The sequence below is a fragment of the Vidua chalybeata genome, chromosome 4 (assembly GCF_026979565.1).
Source record: "Vidua chalybeata isolate OUT-0048 chromosome 4, bVidCha1 merged haplotype, whole genome shotgun sequence".
Lineage (NCBI taxonomy): Eukaryota > Metazoa > Chordata > Aves > Passeriformes > Viduidae > Vidua > Vidua chalybeata.
This window is the reverse complement of record NC_071533.1, coordinates 27,310,290-27,332,119: the sequence shown is the minus strand read 5'-3', so window position 1 is coordinate 27,332,119 and position 21,830 is coordinate 27,310,290. Positions and strand designations below refer to the sequence as shown.

At 36.9% G+C, this 21,830-nt stretch overlaps 1 protein-coding gene across 1 annotated transcript in view; it reads right to left on the bottom strand.

Annotated features, from left to right (window-relative positions):
* Positions 1–1,249: 1,249 nt before the first annotated feature.
* Positions 1,250–21,830, bottom strand: part of LOC128787462 (uncharacterized) — a 93,121-nt gene continuing 72,540 nt past the window's right edge. The window contains exons 4-5 of the mRNA XM_053941624.1: positions 8,035–8,142; positions 1,250–1,457 (exon numbers count right to left, since the gene is read on the bottom strand). Of these exons, the coding sequence (XP_053797599.1) occupies positions 1,356–1,457; positions 8,035–8,142 (210 nt within the window). The 3' untranslated portion in view covers positions 1,250–1,355. The remainder of the gene's footprint in view (positions 1,458–8,034; positions 8,143–21,830) is intronic.

The window sequence follows — 21,830 nt, the reverse complement described above, 5'->3', positions numbered from 1 at the left end:
CAAGCACAGCTACGGCTTTTCTACCCAATCAAAGTGAAACCCTCAGTTCACCTGGTTAAGCTAGCTAATCCTAAATCGGCTTTTAGATTGTCACTTAACAACTCTGAGGCACTCCAGAAGGATCCTGCACAAATCCTGTGGTAAATGAGGCCTAGGCTGAGTGAAAATGAACAAACAAAAAGCTTTAAAAATGGACAGCAAATTCTTTATCTAAGGCATATTTTTATTTCTTTAGAGTGAGAATTAAGATGTCAGGAGTAGTTCAGTTCTGTTAAATTGGTCTTCAAAGGATGATGTATGCCTGCTTAGATTTCCAATGATGACATTTGAGTACATATTAAACAGAAAACCGATGCAAATAATGCGCAGAGGGTTTGGTGCTTTGCAATTTTTGAATATGTGGGCTATGACTAATCATACAAAATTATAGGTTTAATAAAGAAATTGCAAAGTTCTGTAGTTCAGACATATTTGTTAGCTTTGAAAAGGTCTGAACAATTTGAATTTATTGATGAACTCCCCAACATGATATAATCATCTTCTGATGACATTTTTAGCAAAAGTTACACTGCTATGTTAATGGCTGTACCTTTCAGGAAACTGTATACTGTCATCTAAGTCCTGCACACTACAGACACAGTAGCAAAAACCTTTCTTGCATCTGGAAGAAAATGCTGTCCCTTGTAGGCAGGGACCATGTGTAGGCTGGCAGCAGTGTGTCTGTAGCTGCTGACTGGCAGTCAGAATGCAAGATAATGCTTGCATCTGTTACTAGATTTGGGTAATGGACACTGCTCAAGTATGTTTGCATTTAGGCTTCTTAGATTTCATAGGCTACACTGTAGAATTATTTCATTAAATACACTGCAATTTGAAATCTCATACTAGAATTTGTAGTAAGGTAATAATACAGGTAATATGCTTTGAAATTATTTTAGAATTACGTGACAGCTGGGATTTGAACTTGCGACAAAGAATTACACAAGTTTTAAAGATCTCCCTCTTGCAGTGAAATGAGGGAGCAAGATTCCCAGCACTACTTGACAAGTGAAGGCATTCAGAGCAAAATCTATCAGTGGCAGAGAATAAAGGTCTTGCCATCTGAAGCAGATCACTCAAGTACCAATGCCAGATTAAATAGAAAAAAACACACAGAGAACTAAGTTTATTATCTTTCATAGTGAATTGTTTAGAAATAATAAATAGGATACACAAGCACTATACCATGGTAGTTTATTTTGTCTTGTGGGAAGTTTTAACAGTTTCTGGGATTAAACGGCTTTTCCCTTCTGTGAAGGGTCTGATGTAAACTCTTGTACTGAGGCTTAAAGTCTTAAGGTTGTTAGAAGTTTCCATCAGTCAGTCTGTATGTCAATGGATAAAAAGTTGGTTGCTGATCTGACCTGTTCATCGCTCTCTGGAATGATGCCATCAAACTGCAGATACATGTGGCAATGCTGGGCAGGGGGGAAGGAGGGAATGGGAGAATAGGGTTATTTAGTGGGAAAAGTGCGTTCCTCTCTGCATTAAAGTCGGGACACTAAGGAAAAGTCATAGAAATCTGCAATTTAATTTTGTGTGTGTGTTCGTGCTCATTTTGCAATTGAAGCCTCTATTTTATAATTTCCTAAGAATTACATGTATTTTCCTTTGTAACAGAGGAAATAAAATTTTAATTTCTGAGACAGGTTGAAACAGACTGTGTTGTTTAACATGATAGCTCTATGAGTCTGCTGAACAATATATGATTGCAGAGCTACACATCAATTCACCACAAACTAGAAAAATGTCTGAGAAAACTATGGTAGATAGAAGTTATTTTTAAGTTAGTTAATGTCCATTTACCTGGATGTGAATAATAATTACAGCACTTTTCAAATCAATTTTAAATTCATCTCCTAGAATTTCTGAAAGCTGCAAAAACCTCTCACTTAAATCCAGCATATTAGCTTTTTCTTTGTAAACATGTTATGAATTTATTTCCATGGTTGCATTAACCATCTTTTACACAGAGATTGCTTAAATTAATAATTTTAGCTGCTTTTAGCTACTTTTTTTAGAAATATGTTTAAATGACATCCAGCATTTTCTACCACCAATTGTGCTTTTCTTTCTCAATCTTTAGATCCAGTTATATCCATCTCTAAATTCATACTTGTAAATAGTAGAACAATTCAGAATTAAATTCTGAAATACAATATATAGGCAACATATTTTTTTCCCCAGCAATGTGATTCTTGCCTCGAGAAGCTAGCAGGAAGGGATTTGAAGTTTGTCTGCATTTTGGCAAACTTGGATTCCCGCCTCCAGAAATTCTCTTAATTCAGTTGTCAGGAGAGAGTATCTGTAGCAGGATTTAAACTAAAAATTGAAAGGAAATCTATTCTGAAACGTGAGAAACAGTGGCTAGTACAGGCCAGACCCTGAGATTGTGTTTAGTGGCCAGGCATTAAGTTAAGGTATGTGTAGGTAGTTGAATGATCCACAGAACACAGCTTACTTCTTTGCATACCAGTCCTGCTCTGCAAATTTAAAGAAACCTGAAAGCACTGCTAATTTACATGTTTTGGAATACTGGAGCCATATTTAGAGGAGGCTGAAAGCACTTCTAATTTAGGTATTAAAAAGATGTGTCTGGAAAAGAATAAAACAAAAACTATGGTTTATGTTATGAAAGAGAGGCAGCTTTGCTTAATTAAGGGAAAAAATTCAGCAGACTCTAAAGGCATTTTCACAGCAGCCATATACCTTGAGGGCTGTCTTAACAGACCTAACAAAGGACTAATTAATAGAATCCAGTTCACCAAATTTCAGGTGACCACACTGGAGATGGGAGTCCCAGCAGACCACTGACTTTTTCTGTAAAGTCTGTAAAGAGTTACAGACAATTATTCATCTGATCTATTTCAACAACTATTTCAGACTGAGGTAGCCAGCACTGCACTTTGCTCTGAGCGCACAGACTGCCAGCAGCAACCAGGTTAGATGTACACACCTGAGCATGGTCAGACAAGTCCTACTCTGTGAATTCAATATTTGCCTTCCAGATGAGAATGGACAGTAAGTCCAAAGAGAAATAGGTTGTTTATTGCGGTTTGTGAAAGTACCCTTCTGTGCCATATAGGAAGCTATGTCCAGCTCCACAGCTACACTACCTGGTCTATTTTGTAGGCCATGGAACTTACAGCTCATCCACTTCCAATTTCAGTTTTACTACAAGTGAAAGACTACCTAATGCATGGGTCTTTGAAAATAGTATTTGGAGGTCAGCTATAACTATCTGGCATATAGCAGGCAGGTCACATGCCACAAGTTGATGATGAAGGTGCTCAGGTCAGGGTGCGTCTTGTCGCACTCTCTTTGTAGTTGACCAAAACAAGCCAATAAAAGTTAACTAGGTTAATTTTTATAGCTCTATTAGCTGAATGCAGAGTTTATCATTCAGGAGAAAGGTAGTATCATGATAGATGGAAACCAAACATTAAGCCCAGACAGCACAAACAGAAGCCAAGCATAGGTCAATGAACAATCAAATCAGGCAACAACAATGGTTTAGGAGTGATTGGGGGCATAGTTCAACACACAGGACAAACTCATTGGTTTGCAGAAAATAGAATACTCTTTTGGATTTTACAGATTATTATTTTGTTTTTCAGAAGAAAGAGTTGAGTCTTTTGAAACATGTCAACAATTCACTCCTTGTCACATTTTCCAGAGAGTGGTGAAGTACTCCTATCACAACCTTTGTGGTAGGTCACTTTGTGATCATCATTATCTGACAGAGTGGAATAATTTTGTTACACAATGGTGTAGGTCATAATCCCCCCTGTCAAGAATCTACTACAGACAAAATGGGTCAATATACAAAGTAGAACAAATCAGCAGAAAAAGTGGGCCCAAACCATGTCACAGAAAGTGGTTATAAACCAAGGCATGCTTATGTCTGATGAGATAGATGTTCTTGGCATTGATTTGTTGGAAGATTTCCCTATGTGTCAGTATTCAACCAAGCACTTTGGAATAGTGCTAGGAATTTATATCCTGGGGATGCCATCTTTTACACAAAATAAAATCAATGTCTCAGCTAGTCAGATTTTTTTACTGCTTGTTCCAAAATAAAATTTCTTTAGCTCCGGTCTTCATCAGCTTCCAGATCCTGCAATAACTCATTTCTCCCTGCAGTTTCACTTAAGACCTCAAAACTACATTATGGTCCAGTCACACTGTGTATGAAAAAGTGATTACAAACTACCATTGTTCTTGTAGCACTTCATTGCTGTTTAGTATCACTGAATTTGCATGGATTTCTATTTTGTGATAAATACACAAAGGAACATAGTACACAATAATATGACGACTAGCAGTATGTTCCTGCAAAACATCCATTTACAAATCACTATTAAAAAGATCTTTTGATTCCATTCATCTGTTTTTAAATGTTCCATACTTATGAACAGATTAAGTTTGAATGCCTAGAACAGATCAAGGCATGGGCTGCAAACAGCTTATTTAAAGGGAAAAAAGGAAGAATATTACTATTGTAATATACTAGTGAATGAAAATAAAACCCCAACAGGACTGTAATCTAGAACTGCTAAAGTAAGAGGAGCCCACATTTATGAAGCCTAAACAGACACTTGCAGGAATGAAGTGAATGTATTGTCTTTTAACTTGAAAAGAAACAAAGAGAAGGGAAAGGCTGATCTGTATACAGCAAGCTCTTCTGGAAAAGGTGAGAGAGAGAAAACTTACTGATATTGCTGCCTGCTATGCCAGATGCATTTGGCAGTTGTACTTTGTCCAGCTTACATGAGCACTCGTGCATGCCTATATCTATTTATTTGCACTGTACATGTTCAGTTGTTTTGAGCAAAAAGTTGCTTAAAAGGCGAAGATATGACCAGTGAGTGTGGCAGAAAATAAATTGTGGGTTTTTTTTATACTGTTGTATGATCATCTAAACTTGAATGTGCTATAAATTTAATTCCAAGCTCATCATTTCTAGAAAATCTCAATTAAATAAAATTTTGTCCTGAATTTGTTTGGAATGTAGTGTGCCTAGATTTGTGCCATCTCCAATCTATCAGCAGTCCAGAGATATCAGAAATAAGACATCTCAGTGCAGGTTTTAACATAAACTGTATTCCAGGTGATACTGGCTTTTCTGGAAAGCTGTTTCAAAATACATTTGAAAATATGGATAATGAAGCTGCAGTTTACTAAATCTGTGAGGAATTTTGGTGTCTTGTGATACCAAGTTTGCATTCTGTAATGGAATGAATCTTAGGCATTCAAAATCCATGCAACTTTCACCCCCTTGTATTTGCATTGAAAAAAAAAAAAAGTAGCATATACTGTGCAGTTTTCATCTAAAGAGACTTTTGAGCAAAATCCAGATGCCCACACAGATTAACAGACACTGCTTCCTTCTTGTCTCTCAAGCCCACCCCTAACAGCAGCCTCCCCGGAATAATTTTACCCATGCGAACAGGACTGGCTCAGAGACCCGAATCTCATTCCCTGTCCAGCCCTTTCCCTGCTGTTTCATCATGCTCCTCATGACCACCAATAAGAATTCTAATGGTGGAAGACATAGATACTTTTCATTCTGAAGTAATAAACCTAATTCTAACCATTCTAATAATACACTAAGAGACACAAAATAAAAAAAAAACTCACAGAAAAAGAACACCAAACTGCCAAAAAACCCAAACCAAAACAAAGCCAATCCTTAAGAGTTTCTAATCCTGGAAGAACCTGTATTTCCTTGTCAAATTTATCAGTTAACTTTTACTTGCTTTAAACTCATTCTTAATCTATTGTAACTATTATTCTGTGTTTTTTTTCTAAAATGCACCTCCCTGGTCATTATAGGGAAGTGACCCTATCACAGTGAAGAACTGCAAGAAGAGGAGCTGGAAAAGGAAATAACCCTAATTAAGAGCAAAAATATTTCATTGTAGGAATGCAGAATTCTATTTACATCACTGGCATTCTGGAAGGCTGAAGTTTTTCAAAGGCACTACCGTATGCTAGAGAACAGAAGTCACTTGTGGGCATTTAAAAAGAAGTCAGGAATTTGCCTTTGGAAAATTTACACATGTTTGTGGAAACTCACAAGCTACCCCATCATTTTCAGGCATCTGTGATTTTCTTCCCTCAACCCCTCCCTCTTTTTTTTTTTGGTTGTTGTAACATATGGAACTGTCACTTCAAAACATGCCCTTGCATTACTATGAAAAGCATATTTCATTTCTCTAATCCTCTGTGGCAGCCAGAAAGAAAATATATTTTAAAACTTACTGTGTTTTTGGTGTATTTAAAGGGACAGGCTGAGCTTCCTGTAGTGCTTTAAACCTGAAGCCTCCTCACCAATGAAATAAAAATGGCTGGTAAGCATTGCTTTTGGGTTGCAACAGTTCCCAAGTCTGGTGCTTAAAACTCAGCTAACCTCATGACTGAAAGAACAAACAAAGAATAAGGTTAGCTGTCAAGGTTTTGGGATTGAAATGTCAGTATCAAATAAGTGGAATAAGTGTGGCAACAAAAAAAAGAATCTGTTCTGCAATTTCAGAATATTTTATGGTATAGGGCAGAACTAGCCTTTCTCTGACTCCATCATGTTGTGTATGCTTGAGCAATTTACCATATAGTCATACTAGAGAATTTTGATGTGAAATATGAAGGGTGAAAAAGTTTCCAGGTGGAAGGTATTACTGATGCCAATATGCATTACAAACACTAGGAAAATGTCCCACTTGTCAAATAATACTTAAAACCAGTATTGTTTTACAAAATTATTTTCTTTGAGTTCATTACAGAGCTCTGAAGATCTTTACATTATCAGTTTGCACAAAACCCAAGCATCTTTCCAGAAATCACAGCAAATCCCAAGGCACACAGAACCTGTTAACATTATATATGTTATAAATATACCTAAAATAAAGGAACTACTAGTGGTATTTCTTCAAAGTGCCTCCAGCTGCTTCAGAATTTTCAGATGAAAATACCAACTACCTGCCGTGTAAACACGCATATATTGGAAAAAAAACAGGGCCCTACTATAGCTCTTTTCCACTTGCAACACACCCCACAGGGAGAAGCAGCTAAGCTATTCTAAAGTCTCAGCCTGCAAATGTTGTTTGAATGCAGACAATTTGCTTTATTTTCCTTCTCACATGCTACTTAACCACATCATTAGCAAGACAACACACAAATAGCCATTAACAGCACAACACATTAAAGAAAAGTGGTAATTAAAAATAATCTGCACAGAGACCTTGTGAACTCCTTGCATAGTTTTACACACTGGCATTGAAACACATCTGCCTGAAAAAAAAGTAAGTATCCTTATTTTTATTCCTTTGAAGCTTTCAAACTGGAACTCTGAGTAACATAGTGAACTGTACAAATAATTTCAGTGAAATGAATGGGCACAACAAGGCTGAACATGTGCAGTACTATTTGCAGGCTCTTCTAAGTCACTAGCTCATAATGACTCATCTCCATTATACCCAGAGAAATGCTATTGCTAGTAGAGTTTTGAAAGCACCTACAAGAATTCATTTTTCCCATTCAGGCTTAACATGTATAGCTCAGTCTTTGAACACACTGGGATGTTTATTTAGCTGCACACATACTATACTGAGACAAGGTAAATCCTCACTTTTCTTCCTTGTCTTTCAGGTATTTTCAGTGGTTTCTTTGTGTTTGTCCTTCTATTTGAATTTTGCAATCCTAATTCTCAAAACCAGCTGAAGAGTAAACAGATGCTTTGTGGTGTTAAAAATAAGGCAGATAAACAATAAATTGCATATAATACAAGCTTCTTTGGCATTTCTTCCTTTAAACCAAATAAATTTAGAGTGACAGCTTTTCTCAGAAAAAAGGAAACACCGAGAAAAAAAATGTGCAACATGAAATTATTTTAAGTGGCTAAGAAGTTAAATGCCTATTCAGTATCTTTGATACATACTCAAAATCCTTTGTCAGGATTTCCTCAGTGTTTTTTTGCTCAGTGTCTGTTCGAGTTACCTGAATATTTTCTGTCAACAGCTGTTGAAAATACATCCCAATGGCTCCCATCTCTGTCACTGCAGTCCATTCTGTGGATATTCTGTGTCCAGCTGCTCCTGGGTCTCTCTGCACATGAAAATTGTATCACTTAGATCATGCACTTTCATTCTGCTTCTCTCTAGATGGCAGCATTTGCCTTAAGGAATTCCCTCTAGATAAGCTTGTCTCATACAGGAATAACAATAAAGGCTCAAGAAAAATAGTGCCGGGAATCACAAATTCTTAGCCATAAGTTTTGGTTCAATTTTCACACTTTTCACTGGTTTGGGTTTGTTTTTTTCCAGTTTTGTTTGCTGGGTTGGTTTTTGTTTTTGTTTTTGTTTTTCCTGTTGGTTTGTTTTTGGTGATTGTTTGCTTTGGTTTTGTGGGGTTTTTTTTGGGTTTTTTTTGGTTGTTTCTCTATTTTTTGTGACTATTCATAACCCTTTACATTGATAACTGAAGCAGGCAAGGAGGTTCAGTTAAGAGACATAATCTACATTGTCAGGGTGCAATAATCACTGCATAATCAGCCTGGGGCCCACAGTTCAAGGTGGACGTTAAGGTACTCAAATATATCCAGAGGAGAGGAACAAAGCTGGAGGAAGGGCTGGAATGTATGTCCTGTGGAGGAGCGACTAAGGATTTTGGGTTTGTCCAATTTGGAGAAAAATAGGCTGAGGTGTGACCTCGTTGCTCTCTGCAGCTTCCTGAGGAGGGGGAGTGGAGAGGAAATTACTGAACTCTTCTACCTGGGATCCAGTGACGGGACATATGGGAATGGGTCAAAGCAGCATCAGGGGAGCTTTAGACTGGACTTTAGGAACCACTTCCTCGCTGAGAAATTGGTGAAACACTGAAAGAGGTTTCCTAGAGAGGTGGTTAAAGCCCCAAGCCTGTCAATATTTAAAAGAAATTTGGACAATGCCCCTAATAGTCAGCCCTGAGGTGGGAAGGCAGCTGGACTTATAGGTCCCTTCCGACTAAAAATATTCCATTCCATTCCATTCCATTCCATTCCATTCCATTCCATTCCATTCCATTCCATTCCATTCCATTCCATTCCACTGACTGCCATATTTCTTCCCTCTATATTCCACTATCCCACATATTCCGGGTGCTTGCTCCTTATTACAAACAGCTATATATTTTCGCAGTCCTTACTGTAGTCTTATTCATCCTTAAAGTAATTAATTACTAAATCCTTATTTTTACAAAAGTTACACTGAAAACTGCATAATTTTTTATCTGTAAAATTATGCAGATGTGATATCTCTAGCCTCCATTAAATGAAATAAATGAGAATTACATAAAATGGGAAAAATCCAATTTATGATTAGAGCATTTTTTTTTCAACTAAATGCTTTTAATAAAAAAAGGACATGTATTTTATTAGGTAAATACAACATACATTCTTGTTGCCTTTCAAGCAGGTCATAGCTGCATAATATATCTCTCTAGTAAATTTCTCTCTCTGTAGCCCTCTCTGAAAAGAAACACTGCAGTCATAATTAATCTTCTTCATTAGTGCATCACTACATGTGCTCACAGTAGGAAAAGTGTGCTATCAGATGTGTTAATTTTTTAGTAGACATAAATAACTCATTCCCTGTTTACCACCTATGACCATGTGCAGTAATTTTAACAATGTGCCCATTTTCCTAACTTTTCCATCAGTCAGGCTTTCACTGCCAGTTCTGTCTGTACTCTGAATCTCACACAGTGTAGAGATTTTTTTTCTTTAAATGAGCCCCAACTTCATTTTTCTCATGCTTCCTCCCCTCCTTCCCCCAGTTTGCATTTGCCTCTTATTCCCCTAAAACTTCCTGACTAAAGCTGAGCCTGTGGATCTTTGGCTGTCAGAGCCATAGCATTTCCCTGGACAAGATGTGTCTGCTTGAATATACATCTGAAAAGGCTACAATGCAAGGGGAGATGTTGGCATTTCACTACTTTCTATTAGCAACTGAGAAAAGGAAGAATATATTAAAATAAAAAAAAACCCCAAACCTAAATATAGAGTACAAATGGGCCAAGTGTTAACTCATCTAACAAAAAATGTTAAAGTAAAAGGATAAAAATTTAATGCTGTAGCAGTTTGATCCAGCCCTCCTATTTCATCTGCTTATCTCAGCCTCATCTGATGAATGCCTAGCCATACAAGAATTTATTTTCCTATTTCTCAGGAGAAACTTCTGTAATTATTTTTAAAAATAGTGTTGTGGATATGTGGTGGCCAAATGCCTATTGATCATGTGGAAAGATACATTCTTCTTCTGACTTCAAAGGCCACAGTGCTGTCCAAGGAACTAAAACTGGCAGCCAAAATACCAGGGAAGAAATAGATAGGGGTAAGGACAGAAAGATTGTATCTCAGAGAGCAGAAAAGAAATGATCATCTTCAAACTCTTCATTTAAATTACAGCGAAGGTACAAAGCTACTGCAAGGTGCCAGACTTTCTGGAACATCTTTTGAAGATAATATGAACTATTTGAATAAATAGGCTATAAATATACTTGACAAAAGCATCTATAAAGTTACAAAAGCAGCAGTTCTTTCTAAGGTTGATAGAAATGCAGAGGTCATGTTTAATTTAATAACAAGGCAATCCATGGACATAAAAACAAATGGCATACTTCAGATACATATTCAAAGAGGGCAGAAAAAGTCATCATATTGAAATCAGATGCCATGTGCATCACACATAATTTCTTCCTGTACTGTGTTCCTACCCTGTCGTGTTTTTTCCAGCTTTAGAAAGCTGTTTCTGTTTCTTGTCCCTCAGTTGATATGATCCAGTTAAATCCAAGCTTTGGAGACACTTGTATGAAACAGCAGTGATTACTTGATTTCTCAGCATATAAATCTAACTACAAAACTTAGCTATGTAGGACTCTGTTATGAGGTAACTTTTCCTACAAAACATTCTTGCCTCAGCTGCTATCTGCTCTGAAACCTGCATTAACAGAATACTGTCAAAGCTGATCTCCATATAACATATTAAACAACTGTTTTCCCAGAGCAAACTGATAAAGCAACAAAAGTATTAGACAGAGCTTTTCAGTAAGCAGCTTCAATGTAAGTTCCACTTCAAGCAGCTTTTAATTTCCAAAAAATTAAGGCTACAAATAGCTTTGAATCTGTTTGATGCAGCCTGTTTAGAGAGGAAGCTCTATTTAACTTGCCAGCCTGCAGCTATTTCCAGGTTTTGGCTTTATCTTTGCCTGGTAAATCTCCTCAGTCTGAGCTGAGAGTAGTACTAGAGTGTTTCATATTCATGTCCTGAGTTTATGTCACCAAAAAGGAACCCCAAAAGCTGATGGGAGGACAGAAGTTACACAGGCTCTGTGCCCTTCTGAGGGCAGAGCCATGTACATGCACAAACCCTCGTAATATCTGGAGTCCTCTCTTCACGTGTTTAATTGCTGAAACCCTACCCTGATGCATGTCAGAAAAGACCTTCAGCAGGAGCTCTGATAAAGGCTTTACATATTAGTGAGGTTATGTTACTGCACACACAGTTTTTATTCCTTGCTGGTTTACCAAATAAAATGCCACAATGTGGCATTTTTGAACAACTACCACTATTACTGGATGGAAATGTTGGGACACAATGTTGGGGCACAGTTGCCAATTTGGCATCAGTTTACTATAGTATCAAAGGGAATACATATTATATCTGCAGATGAGTAAATCTGAACAAGGTACTAGATTTTAAATTGTGTGGTTCTGTTAACTAGAAAAGACCAACATAAGCAAAAATTTGGAAAACAGGAAGAATATTAGTCAAACTGATTCACATATACAATGGGTGTCTTATTAAGATGTGAATTTCCTGACCTGCTACACATAAAAAAGCTCTATTTCAAAGTCATTACAATCAGAGAATCAGTCCATATCTTGTTTTACTAAATTGATTTTTTTGAAAACCTGAAGAGGATGTTTTGCATTGCTTCATAATTTTGCCTGGTATTTCTTCCAAAAGCTCTAATTACTTATATTTATTGCAACACTATGAGAACTTTTTTTAGATAAATATGTAGTTACTGTTCAATACTATCCTTATAATTTACAGATTTGTAAAACAGATGATGTTTGTTTGCAGCTGAATAATATATGCATATATATAGAGAGAAAGGCATGTAGGAGAAACTCCAAGTAATATATTTTTTGCACTGTTCAAATAAAATAGCCACCTGTCCTCTGGAATGTTTGATGCTGCACTAGAGTTGAAGACAGAGAATGGAGCTTGCAAAGTAGCCACCTTATAAGTGATCTTAAAATCTGCATTTGTTTGTGCAACTTGATACTCAGGATTCCAGTTGACAGACAAGGCTCTGTGTCACAGGCAGATGCAAGTTTAACACTCTGTGATCATTACCAGATGCTCTGAACTGGCTCTGGTCTTGGACCTGTGACAGTTTTGCCTATCCACTTTCATATGTCACCAGCCTCTGCTAGCATTTAAAGGATTGTCTTTCCTTGCAAATGTATGATTTTTACATACTCTTTAGATGCCTGACCTTGACAAATCAAGAACTGATCCTACACCACTGTACTCCCGCTGGCCAAAAAGGAACTGATGTGAATAAGTATATGTGAAATGGCTATTTGGTTCTCAGGCTATTTAGTTTTATAATATTTAATTTATGCATTACATGCATCTATTTTAAAATTTTGTTTAAAGAATAATATGGAAAAAAAATTCCTTGACCTTAACAGAATGCAAACACAGAGCTGGGTTGTTTCTTTTCTTTATCACTAACAAATACTTCTGGCTTCTTCTGTATATTTCCATTAAAATAATTATAGCAACACACTTTCATGTGTTCCTTAAGGCTAAAGAGGCTTTCTTCTCCTCCTCTCTCTACTTTTATCTTTAAATAAAATAAAAATGAATACATAATTACTTATTGATTGTTATGCAAAAAAAAGTTACTGCTTTTTAGCAGACCCCTTTCTTCTCCTTTGAAAAAATGCTTTCAACACAGGGAATGAATGCAGTGTGGAAAAAGTGGAACAAATGACCACATAATAACAAGAGCTTACTAATAAGTGCAGTGATCAAGTGATACTGATATAATGGAAGTGGAATAAGAACTTAGACAGATAAACACTAAAATCATGCCCCATATCTTTCATGGACACTTAGTTAGAGAGTACAAATACCAAGACAGCAGAAGAGTGTTTATAGGACCCTGAAGTTTTAAAACAAATCTTGGGATTGTCTGGTGTATGCCATAATAATTTCCGTATACTAAATCTCTTGAGTTTTTAAAACTGCATTTTGATAGTTTGATCCAAGAGTTATTCACAGTAAGTTGAGAACTCTGAAGCTTTGCAAAAAACTATAGCTGTTTCTGCCAGTAAAAATATAAGGTACAGACCCCAGTTGGCTCAATTCTTTGTTTCCTGACCCCCTCCCCCTCTTTTCTGAAGCACTTCTTGCTCATCTTTGCCCTGGCGCATTGCACTGCAGACTGATCTATGAAGATAACATGCTTTTTATCCATTAATAGCTTATGCCAGAAATACTTCATCTCTTCCTGGAGCTAAGACACAAGGCTGTCAAGACAATGGCCTGGCTGCTCATTTGCTCCCAAGACAGTAGGTTTTACCAGCATTCCCAAATGCAGCAGCTGCACAGTTCTGGAATGGCATTGGCCTTGTCAGTGGCCTCTCATCTCCATCACACAGTATTTCACTATGGGTCCAGGTGGATCAACCTGCTTCTGAAAGGGCTGCCAGGAATGTTGTGGTATAGTTTTGCACAGCAGACAGTAGAAACAACAAAATCATAAAAGACTACACCATCCCGATCCCCAAAATTGTTACACAAAGGTTGTTGTTTATAGATGATGTATAAAGAGATGGTTGATTCTCCATAAGGGAAGACAACTCCAATTCCTTTACCCATAAATATTAAGACAAGGAGTCCTGCATTGTCTATATCCCAGCAATCCCTTGGGCTTTGTGGGCAACAGGAAGATTGATGTGCTCCTTGCTGTCTAACATGAGCAAGTCATTTGGGAGGCCATTTCTGCAAGCTGAGCTCTGCCCTGACATGGTTCTAGAGGTCTCTCTAACACATATCCACGCCAAACATCCACATTGGCTCCAAGCAATTGAGAAGAATCACCTACTCTAGTAGTAAAAATGTACAGAAATCAACAGCAAACTCAAATGAGTCATGGTTCGTCCAGCTGAGTTACTATTTTAAGTTTCAGGGTTTTCATTAAAATATAAATGAATTTCACAGGATCTTAGGCCATCCCCTTCTGGTGATCACATAGCAAGCTGCCCAAGTCCATATTCCCCTGAGGGAACATGGACAAATCATACTCCTAGTAAGTCCATATTCCCCTGAGGGAACATGGACTTACTAGGAGTATGATTTGATGGAGAAGGTCAGAAAAGCTTATGCTGACAGACTTTACACCTGCAAAATAGTGGTCTCCAAATACCCAGCAGTGTGGAAAAACTGAACTTTAAAAAAGATAAATGATCTTTTCTGTATAGAGCTGGTGGCAATAGGCTATTTTCCTGCACAGGTATCTGGAAGTTGTGGAGCTACCTCTATGAGGTACTAAATATGTCAACAGAGAAGCTCTCTGATCACTCCCTGCTCCTGTGCTGGTCTTCATTCTTTTTTATTTATCCTTTTCCTTGTATCTACATTTTTCTGTTACAGGTTCCACTAGGAAATTGCAGACTTTTGAGTGCACTGAGACATCTTCAACCAAATGCCCATTCACAAGGGGAAAACACCACCCTTGCTTTTTACTCAAAGTGATGAGAAATTGTTTTCCTGATGGCTATTCTAAATCTGGCCTCTACAGGTATGGAAATGATTAAAAATCACTCTAGCAAGAGCCTTATTATGGAACATAAAAGCTATTACTACATTCTTTGATCATTCTTCCTGGGCAAGAAGGGGGAAATATTGTGCCCATGCCTCGACAATTTTTGAATAGTTTTGCAATGCAGAGGAGGGAAGTATAACGAAAGACCTTGTCGCTTCATAAAAATATGATGGAGGATAAAAATATGGAATGTTTTTCTACTTTTCCAATCTTACTATATCTTCAGTATGTAGCTGTGGGGTCTGTGAGAGGCCTTTATGATATAAGCTATGCAAAGTCTCTTGTATGAATTGAATTTTTGAGCCAAAGATAAGATGATGCCTGAGCAAGAAAATTTGATTTATACTAGGAGAGGGATGAAATTAAGGTGAGAAAGGGCCACTGGAGTACAACAGCTCATGGAGCAACCAGAAAACAAGGCTATTTTTCCATTATATTTTCAAAGTCAAGGCAGTTAGCTGCAACTGACTGAATGTTTCCAGGCAGAGAGAGTGCTTGTACTGGTCATATAATTTTTGAAAAGTCTTGTACTTCTATTGCTATTTATACTTCTATCAAGACACTGCCTTAAGGAAAAAGGGGTTTCACTGTGCTGGACGTTGTGCAAACAGAGAAAATAAGCAAATGTTTTCCTGATAGTTTTAGAAGTAAAAAAAAAAAAAAAAATATTCTGGTTTAGGGTAAAATTCTCTGCCTACACAAACCTTCCACTTTGCAGATAGAGGATACAATAGAACTAGTCATCTTCTGTTTACAGGTTGAGATAATAATTAACAAGGACACTAAGCAACATTGTATATGGCACCACTAAAATCATCCATATAAGCATGGCAGCAAAAGGGCGTGGCAAATTAGGGGCAGACAGTTTATGATTTTCTCACATCATGACTTCATATTGTAAAAAAGGCTGAATTTAAGGACAGGAACCAGTAGAGGAGTTAACTCAGACAAACACTGGGATGCAAAGCTGTTAAATGCGAGGCAAAATGCCACATCTCATCTCCATCTGGAGTCAGCCTCAGTCACTAATACAGAACTAACCTCTGAAGTACATTCTGGTACTTTGGGCCTCTCTCAATAAATCTCAGGAGAACAATTCAGGAGGGGAAGTTTTTCCACTACACTGGACTTCTGATAAATGGATGTGACACAAACCTAAATTACATAAATTAATGTCTTTAAATGGCCCCTTCACGGTTTCTCAGTAGCAGGTGAAAATAGAGATTTATATTTCTCTTGCAATCAATTTCACTTTAGAGCAAAACAGCAAAGTGTTTGTGACAGGTGCTTACTGAAAGAGGCTGAATATATACTGTGGAGTGTAGATGAATCTTACCCCCCCTACTCCCCAAAGTTAACAGGAACTCAGGTAGACTGAACAAGCCCATAAAAAAGCCCATAGATCAGATTCAGTTTTTGAGGCATTGTGTGCTCCTTGATTTACTACTGTGAACAACAATAAATCCGTTGTTTTCCCTCTTTTCTGTATCTGCTTGTTTTAGTAGGTAGCAGGCAAGATGGAGTACTTCTAGCCCCATTTTGTCAGCAAGATACTCCAAACAAAGCATTTCTGGGGCATTTTTAGATGCCTTGGATATACAGTTGCTCACGTAATGCAATAATCCCTGAGAAATGTCTGAAGTCACTCACTGCTGTTCTGAAATGGGATATGAAGTATTAAAGTATGGAAAAAAGGAAGTGAGAGTCAGAGAATGAATTTGACACATTCTGCCATGTTTCCATGAAGAACACAATGATCACATGCTAAATATTGCAATGGCTGTTAAATGAAATGCTGTCAAGTAGCTCTCCACTGCTTGTAGAGCAGAGATGAGATTGGTTTAGAGCATTTTAGACACTTCCACTATATCCTATGAAGTAAGAATATTTCTACATTTTCTCTTTATTACTACAAACTGCTGGAAAGAGAACCTCTGCTTTATGTATGCTAAATGAGTAAACACTTAAGAGTCTGGAAAAATACTGCTTCTGGGAAATGGTCATTGTGGGACTACCAGCAGACAGGGGGAGGTGGCTGGTAAATATAGAAATGACCAGCGATAAACATCCATTGTCCTACCTAAATACTGGCTGCTGTTCTGATGAGAAAGGATCTTCAGTCAAATAAATGTCATGTTTTTACAAGACCTGCTGCCACAGATACAATTTAAGTCTATACTAGAAAGATCAATGATGATTATTTAATCTAAAACAACATATGGATATCACATTCTACACTTTAAGATTTGTTTCCCTCAAAGTATCTGTTGTCATAACAGTTTGCAATTTTGCCTCACCTTGATTATTAGAGAGCTTTTAAAATCAGGCAGACATCTTTGGTTACCCAATTATACTGTCATGATATTAATAGAATAGTTGCACAGAGACACTAATATACAGGTAAGGAAATAGAAACAAATAATAAATCCATTCTTCTTACTATATTTATGATTTTTAATCTGACAGTAGGCATGCCAAAATCATAAAAGATTTCCATCAACACCAGATTAGTAATGAAAATATTTCACGTTCAATTCCCAAGGTACATGTGGATACAGTTGGCTTTAGACATCTAAATCACATCAAATCAAATACAGTTTCTTTATATTTCAAAAATTCAGCCTCTGAATTTTAGTTTCACAGACTTTAATAATGCTAAGATCCAATGTACATAAAACCAAGTCTATTTCAGTTTTGAGTTCCTTTTTGAAATTGCTGTAAGCACTAATTGAAGAATGCTTTCCACACTTTTATTCCTGTAAATAAGAAAGCTTATTGCATTTTTCTCCTTGGAAGTACCATTCCTCGATGTAAATGAAACTGTAGATAGCAACCTGTTGAGGATACGTGGCATATTGCAGAGTAGAGTTAGTTAACATATATGCTTTCAGTAATATCTTCCAAGAATAAATTTTAATGACACAATGGCTACTACACCATGGCATTTATAATAGCTTTTTTTTGAGTGTGTGTCTGTGTGCACAAGTATTGTTTTTTCATCTTGGTACTCAATTACAATTAATGATATGTTTGTATTTTACATATACTAAAAAAAGCTTTTTAGTGTGTATGTGCATAAGCACATGCCTATCAATCAATCTACAAGTATGTTCCTCTAAAGCTGGACAGGTATATGAATGTGAAGGATGGTCTGGATAAAACTCTGGATAAAACTTAGCTCTTAAATCATTGCACAATATGTATTCTATTATCACTGTAATCACAGACACTATCTTATCTTCCAGTCTGCATTTGCTGACTATATCTGTTGCCATTTCGAACTTTCCTTATAGCTACTATTTCTCTTTATGGAGTTTATCTATAATTTGTTAAATTTCTTCATCTTCCTAATCAATTTAGAATTGTTTACTAATACCCTCTCTGAAACGTCATTGCTCCCCGTTGCCTTTGACCTTCCCAGTATTATTAAATGGAATTTCAAAACATGCCAAAAAAACAGGGTTGGGAAAAGAATTAACTTTATGAAAACCATTCTCAAACATTCAAAAAAATGGAACATTACTTGGAAAATAAATAATTTTAAATAATAAATAATTAAGAAAAAAAGGGCCCTCTCCACACCCCTGCCCCCAAATACAAGTCTGCCAGAAAGAGAATCTTATCAGTATGGAATATATTGCTCAGAGCTTTATGGCTATATGGACTTGATTTTAAGCAGCTCAGTGTACTTAAAACTCTGATAAATGTTCAATAGCACAGCACAAGTCTGACACTTAAAAAAATACAAATTTAACTTCTGAATTGTCCTCCTCTCCTCCACCTTTAAATTGTGAAACATCCTTATATTCCATTTGCTTGAGCCACTGCAGGCTGGAAGTTAACATCTGCTATTGACAGAGAAGTTGGTATTAACGACATGACAACATCTCTTTGGGGATTGGAAGATAAAGAAATTATTGAGAGATGAAGTATAGAAAGTTAAGATACTTAAGAAAGTAAAAGAGGAAGAAAATCTATGATGGAAAAAAATATAGTGCAAGGTTTTCCCTGTTGGAAGAAGAATGTATTTGTGTTAAAAATTTCAGAGGGAAAGCATTTATCACTTTTTTTTTTCCATTACAAAACAGGTGGCAGACAGTGCAAAATAAACAAAACTGTGTATAGCTATAGATTGGGAATATATTGCAATTTCTAGACAGGGACAGCTAACCCTTTAATAGTTCTTTTCCAGACAATATACGTGTTTTTAGTACAAGGTTTAAAATTTTCATTAACCAATATATTCATTATAGCCTACGCATACTGCAAAGTATAAAACATTACATGAATCTAAAGCATCTTCTACATATTTATATAAAATTATGCCATGTAAATATGTTTCAAACTCAGTATTGGGACAATATTGACATACAGCTATTTGTATGTCTCTGTTCAATGAATATTTTGACAGTTCTATTTCCCTGGAAATTTGGTACATATTTTTACATTTGTGCTCTTAGCAGAAGTGAAACTGCTTTTCCAATCCATGAAAAGCACTTCCTTTTCTCACAGACTACTTTTTCCTCTTCCACAGAACCAGAGTAGCAAGCCTGTAGTCAGTCCACAGGCCACATCTGGTTTGCAAGCAATTCAGTTGTAACATTTGTGCTGAGGCAAGGATGTGTGATCAGCAAAGAGCAGCAGGAGAGCAGACAATTTGTCACTGGCAGGAGGAAATGAGCCAGCAGACACTGCTGTCACTGGGTCAGGCTGGGGCTTGGCCAAACTCCCAACTGGTGTGGTGAATGTGAAATGGGCTCTGGGGCACCCATCACCATTTGCCACACTTTTAGACTGCATATTCAGTCAAAAAGAGCTCAGCCACATGAAGATTTCTCATGCAGCTTGTAAGGTCAGACAAGCAAATCACCTTTGTTTTGCAAGGTTAGTGCAGTAACTGTAGAGCTACATAGGGCTGGAAGGAAAGGTCACCTCCCTGTCAGGAGTTGCACAACTGAAGTCTGACTTAGATTACAGAGAATAACAACCAGCATGTACCCCAGCATGTCCAGTCCTGAGATAGAGAAAACATTTCAAACCACACACTCGGTATTTGAATCATGCTCTGGTGAATGAACAGCACACACACCTTCCAGGAACAAGCCATTCTTGAATAACTTTAAGGTGGGTTTCCTCTGAAATTTTTAAAATCAAAGGCACTCTGTTCCCAAAATGGAGGATCTAATTCTCTTGCCATCTACTCTGCAATAATTTAGGAAGGTGTTATTGTACCCCCTATCATCTGCCCTGCATCCAGAAGTGCATAATAAAGACACTAGGTATTTGCCCCAGCACAAGACTCACTTAAGTAGCATAGCATTAGCAAGACAGCTCTGTACCTAAAATTCAGGTCAGAGTAGGGCCAGAGAGATGGTGTGTTTAAAGAACCAGTTTAGCTAATGCTTGTCCACAAAACAACCTTCCTAGTGAGAAACAAAACGAAAAGATAGAACTATAATTAACCTTCATTAGTTTATGTCAGAGATTGGAAGAATTTCCTCATTGTTTTGGAATCAGGAAAGAGGGCTTGTAAAGGTGGAATGCAGTCCTGCTTATGTCCTCAGCTTTGGTACATCATGTACAAATTAATGGCAGAAAATATCCTTTTCCCCTCCAAGTCAGATTTTTGTTGTCAATCCCATCTCATTTCGTTCATGAAACGGGCACCAGATTAGGATACGGTTCAGTCTTTGGATTTGTTTCAACTCTAGCAGATGCTGAAAATTTGCACAGAAACAATCTAAAATTTGGATTGTGTTCAAATTCTTTGGTATCCTTACAAATCTATCCAGATTCACCAAATCACACTGGTAGAACTCATTTTCATCTCCAATCTTAGCAGTATCTCTACATCATAAGCCTCACAACAGGATGATGTCCTAGTGATCAGTTCAGGAACATCTATTCCCCACCTTAAGTGTCTCTACTTGAGAGATCATTCCCCCCATGCAGCTCCAGGACCAGGTGGTCTGTTTCACTTTTTTCCCTGACCTTTGGGATTTTATCTGACTATTCATTTATTTTGGAATGAGACTATGATAAATTGTTATTCACTATTGTAATTGAATGTATTTCAGTAGTGCTACGGATCAGCATTGTAGCAAAGTAAATATAGATGATAGAAAAATCCACTTTAAAAGAAGTAAAAGTAGTGTATCTCTCTCACAATCACCAACAATTTTTGTAAGAATAAAAAAAGTAAATTAGTTACTGTTAAGCTGCAGTCAGCCTCTTCTGATGTGGTATTTTAGAGTAAGAAAAATGCTACTACTTTATGACCACTGGCAATTCCCAGATACATGAATGCAGCCTGTGTGTGTATGTAGCATCATATGATTTTAAAACTGAATATTGGACAGATGAGACATATGGTCACAATACTCTTCTTTTTTTAATAGGCTGAGACTATCCAAATTTCAAAGGCCTAAATTAAGAATACTGTCTATCATTCCCCAATTTCCATCAGCTTCTTTTAACAGTGGAGAGGAAAGCCATTATTCTTTGATGTGGTAGCTTGCAAAATAGCAATCTGTCCCACCATTTCACCAAATACTCTCCACTATGAAAATGGTAGGGTAACTCACCCAACTCAATTCTATCTGCAGTTCCTCTGGGTTGTAAATACTGTTTTTTTTTCAGTTTGGTGCTACAAGTAAACTGTAAACAGCTCAAATGAGGAATTAAGATCATATTTTTACTTTCTGTTATCATAGGAGAAATTAATTAGCTTCTGCCATAAAAATATAGCTAACAGATACTGTGGACTTGAAACACAAGAAAAGGAATGGCAAAAGAAAACAAAAAAGAAGACATTTGCTTTAAGCATTAAGCATTAGGTAAGGCTGTGTATAAGGGGACTCAATAATTTCTCCTTTTGTATAAAACAGCCAAATTCATAAAGCAGCAAATCT